General features: G+C 40.5%; 1 protein-coding gene across 1 annotated transcript in view; it reads left to right on the forward strand.

Annotated features, from left to right (window-relative positions):
- Positions 1-14,270, forward strand: part of CHM (CHM Rab escort protein) — a 144,815-nt gene that overhangs the window by 24,517 nt on the left and 106,028 nt on the right. Inside the window, exon 2 of the mRNA XM_084638216.1 lies at positions 3,972-4,038. Coding sequence (XP_084494342.1) covers positions 3,972-4,038 — 67 coding nt within the window. The remainder of the gene's footprint in view (positions 1-3,971; positions 4,039-14,270) is intronic.

Genomic DNA, 14,270 nt, shown 5'->3' on the forward strand with positions numbered 1-14,270 from the left:
CATCCATAGTGGCCAGGATGGTGTTATCAGGAAGATCACCGATGGATTGAAGTTTCCTCAGGAAGTCAGTGGTGTCTCGAAGGTAGCTGGGAGCGCTGGTAGCATAGGGCCTGAGGAGGGAGTCTACGTAGCCAGACAATCCTGCTGTCAGGGTGCCAATGCCTGAGATGATGGGGCGCCCAGGATTTCCAGGTTTATGGATCTTGGGTAATAGATAGATAGAATATCCCAGGTCGCTTCAGTTGCTTGGTGGTGATGTCTGTAGATGGAGGTGGAGGAGAAAGGCAGAGCAAGGCAAATGTCTCTTCCCTTTTATCATGTTCTTCCCTCTTGGTTTTGCCCTCCCTCCCGCCCCCCGTCAGGGTCAGGTGAGCATTACCTCCTTGTAGTCCCTGACTGATAAGGGAAGAGGGGTGACTCTCTCAGGAGTCCAAGAGCTCCTTCGTTGCTGCCTTGTGAGGCTGGGCTGGGCTGGGTTTGTCCCATACATGTGCTGATGAGGTGTGAACTGCCCCTCTGTTCCTGGAAAGTTTTGCCTGGGCTTGTTTTAAGCCTAGAGGACACATTTTCAGCCTCATAACTATATACAGTAAATTACAACCTTCAACATTATTATAACAATGTTCAGTGCATCATGAGCCTTCCAAAGACACCGGACATGACAAACTTTGTATTGGATACCACACAATCATATTATAAGGATGAAAGTGAGGGTGCAGGGTGTTCCCCCGAGATAAAGAGTCTTCCATTGTGAGTTAAATGTTCTTTTGATGGGCCACTCAATTTGAATAGTCCTTCCAAGATGTGCTGGCTAGCTAGCTTGTGAGTGTTAGCCCAGGAGCAAACATTTGAAATCCAGGTTTAGAGCCAATATTCATAACTTCAAATACAAAAATGATACATGCATACAAATAGCATAATCATATTCAACAAATCCTAACCTTTCCATAGACACCTTACTTGACAACCTTTGTACAATATTTGTTGCAATTATATAACAGTTGTAGCAACAATGATCTACATGGTCATATTTTAATCCTATAACGTCACAGGTTCTACATTATTTTATTCAATGTTTTATGTTTAAAATGTGTACTATATAATCTCTCATTATAAAAAGGTACACTGTAGGTGAAAAGAGCATTGTCATAAGTGAGTGTGGTGAACGTATCCTCCCCTTATTACATTATCCCTTATAGGGAAAAATTCCCCAGTTTGTCGTTTTGGTATCCATTACCTTTTTCAAGAACGCAACCCCACTATATACGGGGAGCCTCTTGTAGAGTTCTTCCTGCGGATTTAACTCACCTGCTATACTGACCTAATAACTCCACCTCCCCAAGAGGCATAGTGCTTAGATCAATGTAGTTAGGTTGACGTAGCATCCGTACAGACATTGTGATGCTTACATCATTTGTTGCTGCCTTTGACAGCTGGAGCCCTCGTGCCCCAGGATTGTCAGTGCCTTACAGTGTCCAGCTTAAGTCAGTGCAGGCACTCCTGGTGAGGATGTGCACAGACAACAGAAGGAATACAGTGTGGACACAAAGAGCCTATTTAATTACTGTGGTGGCTGCAGATCGATCTAACTTCTTAATGACAGGTTTCAGAGTAACAGCCATGTTAGTCTGTATTTGCAAAAAGAAAAGGAGTACTTGTGGCACCTTAGAGACTAACCAATTTATTTGAGCATAAGCTTTCGTGAGCTACAGCTAACTTCTTAAGTCAACTTAATTTTGTAGTGTAGACATGAGAGTTCCTCACACGAGTTCAAGGAGGACTGATGTTAATTTTCTTAGCACACTTTTAAAGTTAGTAACTACGTGTCCTTAGAACCTTTTAAGATGCTACATGATGTATTTGAAGTGAATTATCAGGTTGGCAAGATGAAGAAACCTTACTGTGTCCTTTAGTAAGAGTAGAAGTGGTATTGTGCCTGAGGAAACAGAGAAGATAGAGAACCTATAGTTCTCCTTAGTTTCTCTCTCTAGCTGAATATATAGTTTAGGCAGCTCTAACAGAAGTCAGGTCATGATTCCTAAGATTTACTGTCACCCATTCTTATTGCGTCCCCTGTAACTAGGCAATCAAAATATTTGAAAGAGTTTGATTGGGCTGGTATTGGCAGTATGGTATACCAGTGTCTTTTGTGCTACCACTTTGCTCTCCAAAGCTTTAACTTTAATTTTTAAGTCTATAGCTATTATGGCTGAGATGCACTCAGGTCTTGTCTACACTGCAACTTTCTCACTCAGGGGTGTGAAAAACACACCCCCGAGCACTGCAAGTTACAGCGCAGTAAAGTGGCAGTGTAGACCATGCACTAGCGCTGGGAGCTATTCCCCTCATGGGGGTGTGTGTGTGTGTGTGGTATAATGTTTTTTTTTTTAGCGCTGGGAGAGCTGCGCTGGTGTGGGGACTGCCGGCACTGGTGCCATGACTACACAGCCACATTAAAGCGCTGCTGCCGCAGCACTTTAACATTGCTAGTGAAGACATGGCCTCAGTTTATTTTTGAAGCTAACTGTTGCAATTACATCTTCCTGCTTTTGAAAAACCTGGAAGAATAGCTGTAAGAGGTGTGAACTGCCCCATTCATTTCAATTAGTGCTGACTTGGGTGCTCAAAGGAATCTAGCTACGTACAGAGTACCTGCTGAATGGGGAGTAGAGTCTAGAGAACATGCATAGTCCTATTTTAAAAAGAAAAGGAGGACTTGTGGCACCTTAGAGACTAACCAATTTATTAGAGCATAAGCTTTCGTGAGCTACAGCTCACTTCCTCAGATGCATATCGTGGAAACTGCAGCAGGCTTTATATATACACAGAGAATATGAAACAATACCTATTCCCACCCCACTGTCCTGCTGGTAATAGCTTATCTAAAGTGATTTCCAGCACAAATCCAGGTTTTCTCACCCTCCACCCCCCCACACAAATTCACTCTCCTGCTGGTGATAGCCCATCCAAAGTGACAACCGCAAAAAGAAAAGGAGGACTTGTGGCACCTTAGAGACTAACCAATTTATTAGAGCATAAGCTTTCGTGAGCTACAGCTCACTTCCTCAGATGCATATCGTGGAAACTGCAGCAGGCTTTATATATACACAGAGAATATGAAACAATACCTATTCCCACCCAGCAGGAGAGTGAATTTGTGTGGGGGGGTGGAGGGTGAGAAAACCTGGATTTGTGCTGGAAATCACTTTAGATAAGCTATTACCAGCAGGACAGTGGGGTGGGAATAGGTATTGTTTCATATTCTCTGTGTATATATAAAGCCTGCTGCAGTTTCCACGATATGCATCTGAGGAAGTGAGCTGTAGCTCACGAAAGCTTATGCTCTAATAAATTGGTTAGTCTCTAAGGTGCCACAAGTCCTCCTTTTCTTTTTGCGAATACAGACTAACACGGCTGCTACTCTGAAACCAGTCCTATTTTAAACATCTACCTAATCTGCCGTAAGTGGCGTCTCATGTAGGCAGGGTATTTAGTAGAACTCTACTGCCATTTATCAACTTTGATTTCTGGGCTGAAGTATAGTAAAAATAACTTTATTTTCAAATATATCAGTGTTTGTATCAGTGAGGTAGATGCTTCTGAGCATCCCATAAATCTTCAGGCAGTATCACATAGGAAATGCTGATATCAAAACATCTAAGAGAGAGGCTGGTGACAAGATTCCACAAAGAGACGCTAATAGCATTTACAAAGACAAAATGCTGTGTAATCTAAAAATAAATAAATAAATTCTGTGGCTATGTTCTGTAAGTTCCTTAGGATAATATTAAAAAAACCTCTTATTGACTCTAAAATTTTGTATTTGATATTTTAGCATGAATGTGTAAAGGCTTAATCTAAAAAGATGTGAATCTTTTTGGCTAAACTGTACGGCACTGACCTAGTAACCCTTATTCTATTTAGTGCATGTACTTTATAAACTGTTAACTGTTAATAAAATTATTTTATAGGTTTGCCAGAATCTATCATTGCATCTGCATGCTCAAGAAGTGGCCAGAGGGTTCTACATGTTGACTCGTAAGTTACTCCAGTGATATACTTCATTGATCATTTAAGTGTGCGGAAATAGATTACAATCTCTGACTTGGACTGGTTCTATGATTCTAAAACGTGTAGCCAAAGTTACTGTTGCAAATCCGCTTTTGGGGGGCAGGGGTGAGGGAGAGCTTTGTGAGAATCTCAACATGAACCGTTACCCAGCTACAAATCTTATGGGGCAAAAGATAGTGTCTGGATTCCAGTATGAGTTGCTGAACTGAGTACAAATGTAGGAGCCCAGATTTAGACACTCAGGGCCTGTATACACACACACTGCTACAGTGGCACTGTCTCATCTGTGCTGCTGTAGCACTTCAGTGAAGATGCTACCTATGCTAATGGAAGGGGTTCTCCCATTGGCGTGAGTAATCCATCTCCCCGAGGGGCGGTAGCTAGGTCGAGGGGAGAATCCTCCTGTTGACCTAGCATTGTCTACAGTGGTGGTTGGTCGGTTTAACTGCATCGCTCGTGGTTGTGGACCTTTCACACCTCTGAATGACCTAGTTAAACTGACCTAATTTCCTAGTGTACACCAGGTCCTAAATTAAAGTGACTTGGTTTTCAGAGTGCCGAGCACAGATTGCTGTTGTTGACTTTAATGGGAGTTGAGTGCCCAGCCTGAAACGCCAGGTCACATTTTAGGTGACTACCATTAGATACCCAAGCTGGAAAATTTTGGTCAAACTATCCTGAAAACTCTCTACAGCAAGTTGCCTTTTCTTACCTTTCATCCACTTTTTTTATTACTCTCCACTTGGTCTCTGTCTAGGCTGATTTCCCCACTCTGGCACTCCAAGTGCAGAAGGTGGGGGCCCGCAAGGACTCTAACAATTAATACTTGCCAATCCAGGCTTGTATTAAACTCCCAAGGTTACAGCTTTTCTCTGACCTTGGATTGGTAGATGCTGCCACCACCCAAGTGCAAAACCGCTTTGAGAACCCAGGAAGGCACACTTGGGAATTCCTTCTCATGGGTTACCCTCAAGCCCTCTCCCCCACCCTCCCAGCCTGGAAAGAGCTGAGAAGAAGAACAAAGGAAATCAGCTGTTGTCACCAGCTAATTAAACAAGAGCACAAACCTCTTAGGACACACACATCCAATTCTGTTTTTAAAAAAGGTAAATTTTATTAATAAGAAAAAAATAGATCTGGGATTTAGGCTTTTGCTAGATTTAAAAAAAAAAATTACAAGGATTAAACATCAAGAATAGCTCTCTTGAGGTCCAGCTTAAAGCGAAACAAAAGCACCTGGAGTTAGCACAGAGGAATCCACAAGCCATAAAGAAATAAAAGGGATAAACCTAATTGCATCTTCCTAAACATTTGTTGATCTACTTAAATGTCTGGGGTTTTAAATGAGTGGTTTCTAGGTATGATCCTGATAATTTTTCAAGCTTCTCACAGCATAACTGCCCAAGCTTCTCACAGCATAACTGCTCCCTGTCTGCCTCTCCCCGAGAACAACAACAGACAGACAAAAGGGGAGTCTTGTTTCAATTTTAAAAAGTTCTAGCCTTCCCATTGGCTCTTTTGGCCAGGTGCCCACTCACTTCCCTTTACCTATGCATAGCAGTGAGACTTTTTAACCCTTTACAGGTAAAGCAAGTAGAGAACAGCTACTAAGAGGGATTTTATAGCTAACTGGCTGGCTGGGTTCATAAAAGGGAGCTCTTCCTCCTTCCCCCCTTCATTTATCACAGCCTCCCTAGTTTCCAGCCTTCTGTTGTTTTCTCTTCCCTGCTGTCATTTGTCCAAGAGCTTCCAAGTGTCATGAATTTACTGTGATGTGTATTTGGTAGCCCTGCCACCTACAGTTCAGCCTCGCTCATCTAGAAGGTTTAATTCCACCTGTGGACACTGAAGGCTGCTGCGGAGGCAGGCTTCTAGTGGATAGGTTCTCATACCAAGCTCTGAATGCCTTCCGATAGTACATTAAGCAACATGACTATGACTAACATCTGTTGTATGTGTTCGCTCATCCTCTGCCCACCAGTATCACTTGTCCTGCTTGGGTTCATTTTCACCTAGCTGTTTATCCATGAGCTAATCTCATTCAAGCAGTAGGCCATTTTGGTGGTAGTACTGAGGTGGTAGGTGGTGAAGGATAGGTAGAGCTATGTGTTATCTGGCATCGAGTCCATGTCATCTGACCAGTTCATCTAGTTGCTGCACGTACATGTTGAAAAGAATTGGAGAGAGAATTGATCCTTGTGTGACTTCACAAGTGTGGGGTCTGATAGGAAAGATGTAGTTTCCCATCACTACTTATTGGGTATGTCCCTTTAGAAAAGACTCGGATTGTTTTAGTGCATTATCCTCGATCCATACCACCTCTTTCTGGTCAGACAGCAGTATCTCATGGTTGACAGTGTTGCATACTGCAGAGAGGTCCTGGAGGATGATATCCATTGACAGGAGATCATCCAAAAGTGCCACTAAAATGATTTCAGTTCTGTTTCTCCTTTGACTGCTTTGCTCCTGAATTCATGCAGCGAAATAGCAGCCCGCAGTGAGAGCAGGGGGGGAAGTGCGAACAGCACTACTGCAAATTCCAAAAGTTCAAATCATAAATCTATCCACCAAAAATCATAAAATTGGCTTAAAAATCACACATTTAAAATAATGAATGTTGGGTTTATTTGCCTTCTAGCTTTTGCGTCTTGAGAGTGCATATGGTTCACATTTTGCAAACTTTTCTCTGCAACCATTAGGGCTAGATGCGTGTTTTTTGTTTTGTTTTGTTTTTTAAATGAAAGCTGAGATTCTCATGCAATGTGATTCCAGCAGTTGGGGTTTAAAGACGATACTAAAAATTGTGAAAACTCATAGGAGTAGGTCTGCTGGTGGGCTCAGTATTAGCACATGCCCTGGCTCCACACTGTGCACCACAACCCCCAGTAAGACCCTTTGTATCTGCAGCCAGACCTCTGCCCCCCAAGAAGACCCACTGCTTCATAGCCATACCCTAGCTCTCTATCTTCCTGAAACCTCAGCCAGATTCCAGTTCTTTTCCCTCCATGGAGACCACATCCACGAGTTCCCCAGCTACCAGGGCTCACATCCACGAGTTCCCCAGCTACCAGGGCCCAGACAAAAACTAGCACCCACCCAGCTATTTCAGATCCTCAGACATCCCAGCTCTCCATCCAACTACCCCAGGCAACGTTGAGGTATTTGAGCCTTCCCAGTTACCTGAGAGACCTTCCAGCACTCCCCTAATTTAGCAGTCCCAGACATCTGCCAGCACCTCCACCTAATCCAGCACTCTTAGATGCTTATTTTCCTCCCTTCCTGCCCTAGCCATGTAGCTGCCAAGCTTGTAGAGCTCCCTGTCCTCATCCTCCCCCCTGCCCATAGCTAGTTGAGGAAGTGTGTATTGTCCATAAACTGAAATGTATGGTCATATGCAAATTATATGAAAATATTCAAAAATAGTTTATTAAACATGCCACATGGAGATGCACAAAACTTGCCTCAGTCAGTAGCAGCAAAAGGGGACCATACCGTGCAGTGAGGGGAGATGGGACAGTTCATGAACAGAATAGGGTTGTTCAGCAGTGGGAGGTGATGTGCATCAACCTGGCCCTTGTTACGGTGACCAGAGACCATCCCCTAGGGTATCCCAAAAACTCTGGGAACTGGCCAGTCCCGAAATTGGTTAATCCAAAAGTGTTTTACATTATAAGATTATAGGACATCACAGTTCAATACTTCAGGCTCCAAGTTTAATGTAATTCTGAAACTGAGTTGAGTGGAGAATGTCCTGTAGATAGAAAATATCTTTTTCTTTAAGAATCTTGAAGTACTTCATCAAGAAGTATGTGGTAGAGAATCTGCAACAGCGCCAGCAAAGAGCGGGTAGAATCCTAAGAGGTGCTGAATCCTGCAAATCTCGTTACTGTGCATGAGGCATCCATAAATACTTTAAACAGGAGCCATGTTAATTACAAACAGTACTTGAAGCATGGAAAAATGCAATGTTTGAAGAATAGTAAAATGCTAAATTTGTAGGGGAATATGTTATGTATTTTAAAAAAATAAACTTGACCATTAATAAGCACCTTTTAAGACCTAGAATTACTAAATTATGATCAGTTAATTTTGGACTTTAGATTTCACCTCCCACAGAAACACAATATTCTGAATTTACTATTCGGTTCTTTGTTGAATTTGGTAATTGCTTCTCACCTTATTTCTCCTACTTTAGTATACAGGGGTCTATTAAGCTATGTAATAATAGCTGGCTACTGTAGCTTCGATTTAGAGTATCCATGTCTTTTTGGTAATGGTAAAAGACCTGCAAATACAGCCTACAATCTCACATAAGTAGGCAGCAATTAGATCTGTGGAATGCATATTTTTATTACTGTTTCCTTAATTGTTCAGTTACATTCATACATGATTTTGCTTTCATTTTAATGATGAAAATGAGAATTTCCACATCTAATGATACTCTTCTGCTGTGGAGTAGATTTTCCAAATCTTGTACAAGCTAAAGGCTTGCCAGATCACAATGCATCATAAACTAGAATTCATATATTGGGGGAAAGGAGAATCTGACATATTTATACTGTCAAAAAAAATTAATAGGCAAATTTTACAATGGTCATCTGCTATTTAATCTTAAATTAAGTACTACTGTAAAAAGCCATTGTCAAGGGCATTATAGATTTTATTTGGGAGTAGTTATAGTTCTGCTAAACTTTTCAAGATTTTTTCTGACTTGAAATAATAGGAATATTCTTATTTTATTCTGGTGCAATATTCTATGATCTTCATTTCTAGATGAATTTACAAATTATTTAATCTTATTCAAATCTGCTATGTTCAAAATGTTGTATTTTGTATCTTGGGTTAATGCTTTGAGGATTATGGATTAAATTATTTCTAAAGATGGGAATTTGAGCCTACTGAAATGCTTATTTGTATCATCTACACTATTATGATGAATGTCTGTCTGCCTTTCTCTGCAAATGTTTAAAGAAGTTAGATATAAAATATGGAATAGGTGTAAGTAAAATTTTGAAGTATTTTGTGTGTGTTGCTTGCATTCGTTACCATGTGTTGATCACTGTACCACTTTTAATCTCCAACCACTGTTTGTATTGATCATACTATATTGCATAGGTGATAATGGTAGATGGTTCTGAAGTGGACTATTATAAAATCCTAAATACTCGCCTCTGTTGATTTATAAACACTGTCCAAGCATCACCATCAATGGCAGCTAATCTTATTCAAAATAGTCACGTCATTGCAGTGTTGCCATAAATTCCTGTAGACAGATTTTAAACTCAAGTTAGCTTCTGCCAAAGTGTAATTGAAGGAGCCCTATTTCTGTGTGCCAGCTATCTGTCTCAATAAATGTAAAATCTGTGGCTCTTTTCAGAGAGCTACATTTACTGTAGATATTAATGAGCTGTTGACATGTGAAATTTCAAGGATAGATGTTAAGTGATTTAGAAAAGTAATTTGCAATTCAAAATGAGGAGATCGGCATTTAGTTTAAACTTGAAGTTGCTAAAGAGAGGTATATCAAGACTAAAAGTTGATTACTTTGTGAACTGAATGTATCTCCCACAATAAATGTTCATGCATATGGGACTTTTTTTCTTAGCATGTGCTGTGTTCTATTTTTACTGTACTACTTATTTTATGTTTAATTTTTGAGCATGTTGGGGTGGATGGTGGAGATAGAAGTCTTGAGGGGGAAACTTTCTTCAAACTAGCTTTGTTTCTGTTTCTGGAATGAAGATTCAATTTAAATTTCTCCCTTGTCTTTCACAGAAAGGGTTGTCTAAAATTTCAGCTTTTTAATATTCGTTTGCACCACTTCACACACACTGGAGATAAAAAGAACAGGAGTACTTGTGACACCTTAGAGACTAACAGATTTCTTTGAGCATAAGCTTTCATAGGCTACAACCCAATTCATCGGATGCATAGAATGGAACATGTAGTAAGAAGATATATTTATACATACAGAGAACATGAAAAAGTGGAGTAAGAGGCTGGAGTAAGAGATAAGATGCTGCTGCTCTTCCTGTTGAGATTTAGAGGCAGTTCTAAAGCTGTCAGTCAAGGATAGGTAAAGGAACATACCAAAAATGTTCTACCTTTGTAAAGGGACTGTGATAATCATCTCAAATGCTCCTATTTTGTTTGTTCTAGTGACTCTGTGCATATTAGCAGTATTAGTTACTTTAAATTCTTTTTGGAGGGCGTCTCTTTTTTACAGAGCAAAGAGAAATATTAGACTATGCTCTGAACTCTTAAGGTGCTGTCTTCTCTACCTCTGCCTTAACAATAAATGATGTGTAGCTCAAAAGCTTGTTTCTTTCACCAAGAGAAGTTGGTCCAGTAAAAGATATTACCTCACCCACCTTGTTTCTCAAAAGTATAAGTGTCAGTCAAGCACGCGCAGAAACTCCACCTTCCTCAATATATTACATTAGTTTCCTTCTCCTTTGTTTGCCCCTCTGTCCAGACTTAGGTCTTATCTTATCTCTCTGATATGTCTTCCTGCATGTTTCTTAAACTAAATAAGTTATCTGTTTTTGACCCACGTGTTTAGCTGAAGTTTGATGCCCTGCTGGTTGTTTTGTTAAGAGGAAGTTATAATAGATACTTTGATGAAATATTGTTTCTTTAAAATATATATATATAAGTCCTGTTTCCCTGAACACAGGAGGATTCAAACAGCAGGTGACAGTTTCTTTGTTAACACTTCCAAGCCCCTTTCCAGGCAGTACTTGACCCAAAAGTTGTGTCTCAACTTTTTTACAAGGTCATGCTACAAATCCTCCTCTGGCTTACAGGTTTCTTGCTGCCCACTCTCCTGGCTTCTCTGTTTTTTCTGCTCTTTCTCTGAGTTGTACAAACCTACACAAAACAATAGCCAGCAAAACCTCTATACCTGTGCCTTGCATGTGCCTTTGTTTCAGATGGCAACATGCACCTGTTTTGGAGGTGAAGGGCCATATTATTTTAGCTCTTTTATCCTATAAAGGAGCATAAGGGCTTCTTGCAACTCTTAAATGAATGGCACCCGATACACCCCCTACTTTTAAAGAAGTTTAATCCAACCCCGTCAGTAACAGAAAATGAATTTTTCTCCCTATTTTCTGCAGTACTTTTGAAAACCATCCTTCCTTTTTAAGCACAAAACTTGAGAACTCTGATTCTTCACATCTGAGCTTATGCCAAATCTTGTTGCTTCTCTGTTATATTTCTAAAATCTACCCCTTCCCCTCTATCCCCAATGCTTAAAATCCTGCTTCATGCTCTAATTCTTTCACCTGTAACATTCCTCTTTTTAGACTCCTGTACTGTCACCTCTCCTTTTTTCAACTCATCCAACATTCTGCACCTAAAGTTCTTTCCTGCCAGTGTGAGGGTGAAAGGTGTGTGACGTGATCATTCACTGATTTCCTGAATCTTTCCACATAAAATTTAAACCTTTCAACCTCACACCTAATGCTCTGCCTTGGAATTCTGCTAGGCATGGTCTCCCTAGGCTCTGTTTGCTAGAAGCTGGGAATGGGTGACAAGATATGGATCACTTGATGATTACCTGTTCTGTTCATTCCCTGTAGGGCACCTGGCATTGGCCACTGTCAGAAGACCGGATACTGGGCTAGATGGACCTTTGGTCTGACCCAGTATGGTTGTTCTTATGTTCATTGTATTTCCCATCAGATTTCTCCATGCCGCAATTTACGCTGTCCTCTTTTCACATGTTGTTGCACTTCTGTCTCCGCCTCCTGCTTTCATCTTGATTCACTTTTCTCCTTGCTCCAAGTGTCAAGAACTCAGTATCCCCTCTCCTTAAAATTCCTATTTTATATGACCACCCGAAGTGTGGTAGGCCCCTGTACACTTCTGCCATCTGAATCTCTACAGTTTGTCCTGCCTCTTTATCTAAATTTATCAGAACGGGTAAGTTTTTTATAATACAACTTACATTATTTGTGTTTAACTCCCATCCTTCCTCTTTACCCTTTCACTTATGTGATGTTATGAAGCTAATAAATATTTAATAGTAAACCAGAGAGGCAAAAGGACTCTTCAGTAATGCATTGGTCTTTTGATTCCTCTCCAAGAAAAGTGAGGAAATTTGTTCTCTGGGTCAAAAGATTTAATTCAAATATCTTTTTAACCTTGATAATTAAGACTAAATGGCAAGAATTTTACCAAAAGAAATGATGAGTGGTTCTGGTTAATGATGAGTGGTTCTGGGAACCAAGGAGGAGTCTGTTCTATTTAACTGTGTTTTGGAGCATGTAACTATGGCAGAATGGGAACTAATAAACACAAGAGTTTCAACAGGTAATACATGAAATAAGTCATTTTATAATCAGCTCCTTAAAATCAATGTGGCAGTAGCTTCCCTTGCAAAAGACAACTATTTTAATGGAAGGAGACTTTTTTTCCCTGAGAAGTCAAATAAAGGATAGTCACATACAGGCTCTCAGGAGAAATCATGAAGCATCAGCAGCTTCTCTTCAGACATCAGCAGCTTTGACTTATTTTACCTCAGCTATTGTGGCATGACATTCAGAAAGGCAGCCAGCCTAACAGAGATATCTTCTACCAAAGATGTTACCTGCTGCTGCTTTTGTATTGCGTGCATTCATAGGTGCTTTGAGTTTCTTGAGTTGATCCATCTCCTGGAATGATGCTGCTTGGTGAAAGCTGATCAGCAGGAAATCATTTACATTCTCAGTGGCAGGTTTCAGAGTGGTAGCTGTGTTAGTCTGTATCAGCAAAAAGAACGAGGAGTACTTGTGGCACCTTAGAGACTAACAAATTTATTTGAGCATAAGCTTTCGTGGGCTAAAACCCACTTCATCAGATGCACGCAGTGGAAAATACAGTAGGAAGATGCGCGCGCGCACACACAACATGAAAAAATGGGTGTTGCCATACACACTAGAACGAGAGTGATCAATTAAGGTGAGCTATTATCAGCAGGAGAAAAAAACCTTTTGTAGTGATAATCAGGATGGCCCATTTCCAACAGTTGACAAGAAGGTGTGTGTGTGTGTGGGGGGGGGGAAATAAGCATGGAGAAATAGTTTTACTTTGTGTAATGACCCATCCATTCCCATCTTTATGCAAGCCTAATTTAATGGTGTCCAATTTGTAAATTAATTCCAATTCATTAGTCTCTTGTTGGAGTCTGTTTTTTGAAGTTTTTTTGTTGTAATATTGCAACTTTTAGGTCTGTAATCAAGTGACCAGTGAGATTGAAGTGTTCTCCAACTGGTTTTTTAATGTTATAATTATTGACGTCTGATGTGTGTCCATTTATTCTTTTACGTAGAGACTGTCCGGTTTGGCCAATGTACATGGCAGAGGGGCATTGCTGACACATGATGGCATATATCACATTGGTAGATGTGCAGGTGAACAAGCCTCTGATAGTGTGGCTGATGTGATTACGTCCTATGATGGTGTCCCCTGAATAGATATGTGGACACAGTTGGCAACGGGCTTTGTTGCAAGGATAGGTTCCTGGGTTAGTGTTTTTGTTGTGTGGTGTGCGGTTGCATGTGAGTATTTGCTTCAGGTTGGGGGGTGTCTTTGGTCTGGGATTTGTTAAAACTGTTCATAGAGACCCTAGATAAAATGGTAGTTGGCAGACCAAGAAAATATCCTATACATGGTTTAGCAGATGAGAGTTCAAACCCTTTCCAGAGCCAAAGCATTCCTTTGCCAGGCTTGATCACCTATTATTTAAAGAAGATATTCTGGGTTTTTCTACTAGTAATCATGGCTTCAAATTCAAGAGTTTGAAGACCAGACTTTTGTTCAGATTTTTCCCTTAGCCTCAGACAGAAATTTCGTTTGACTACTTGAAGGCTTTACCCAGAATTCCAGATTCCATAGCAGGAGCTGTGAGCAAATGGCATTCAGACAACAGATGAAATTGCTTCTAGAAGTAAAGTTATTCCGGTCTTCAGTTTTGATTTAGAAAATTAAATCTGTAACAACAAAATATATATTGAAACAAGCAGGTAGTATATATGTAATGTTTCAGGTCCATATCCAGAAGATAATTCAACTTATTCCAATACTGTACAGACTTCCCCATTATCAATCCATCTTTTTTTGTAGACTGCTAGGACAGCTGTAAAAGGGGAAGATTCTAGTCCTTGAGAATTTAAGAGTAGTGTACTACACAGGATTGGACCTCTGGCATTGAGCGA

Source organism: Lepidochelys olivacea, assembly GCF_965140295.1.
Source record: "Lepidochelys olivacea isolate rLepOli2 genome assembly, chromosome: 9".
NCBI classification, from domain to species: domain Eukaryota; kingdom Metazoa; phylum Chordata; order Testudines; family Cheloniidae; genus Lepidochelys; species Lepidochelys olivacea.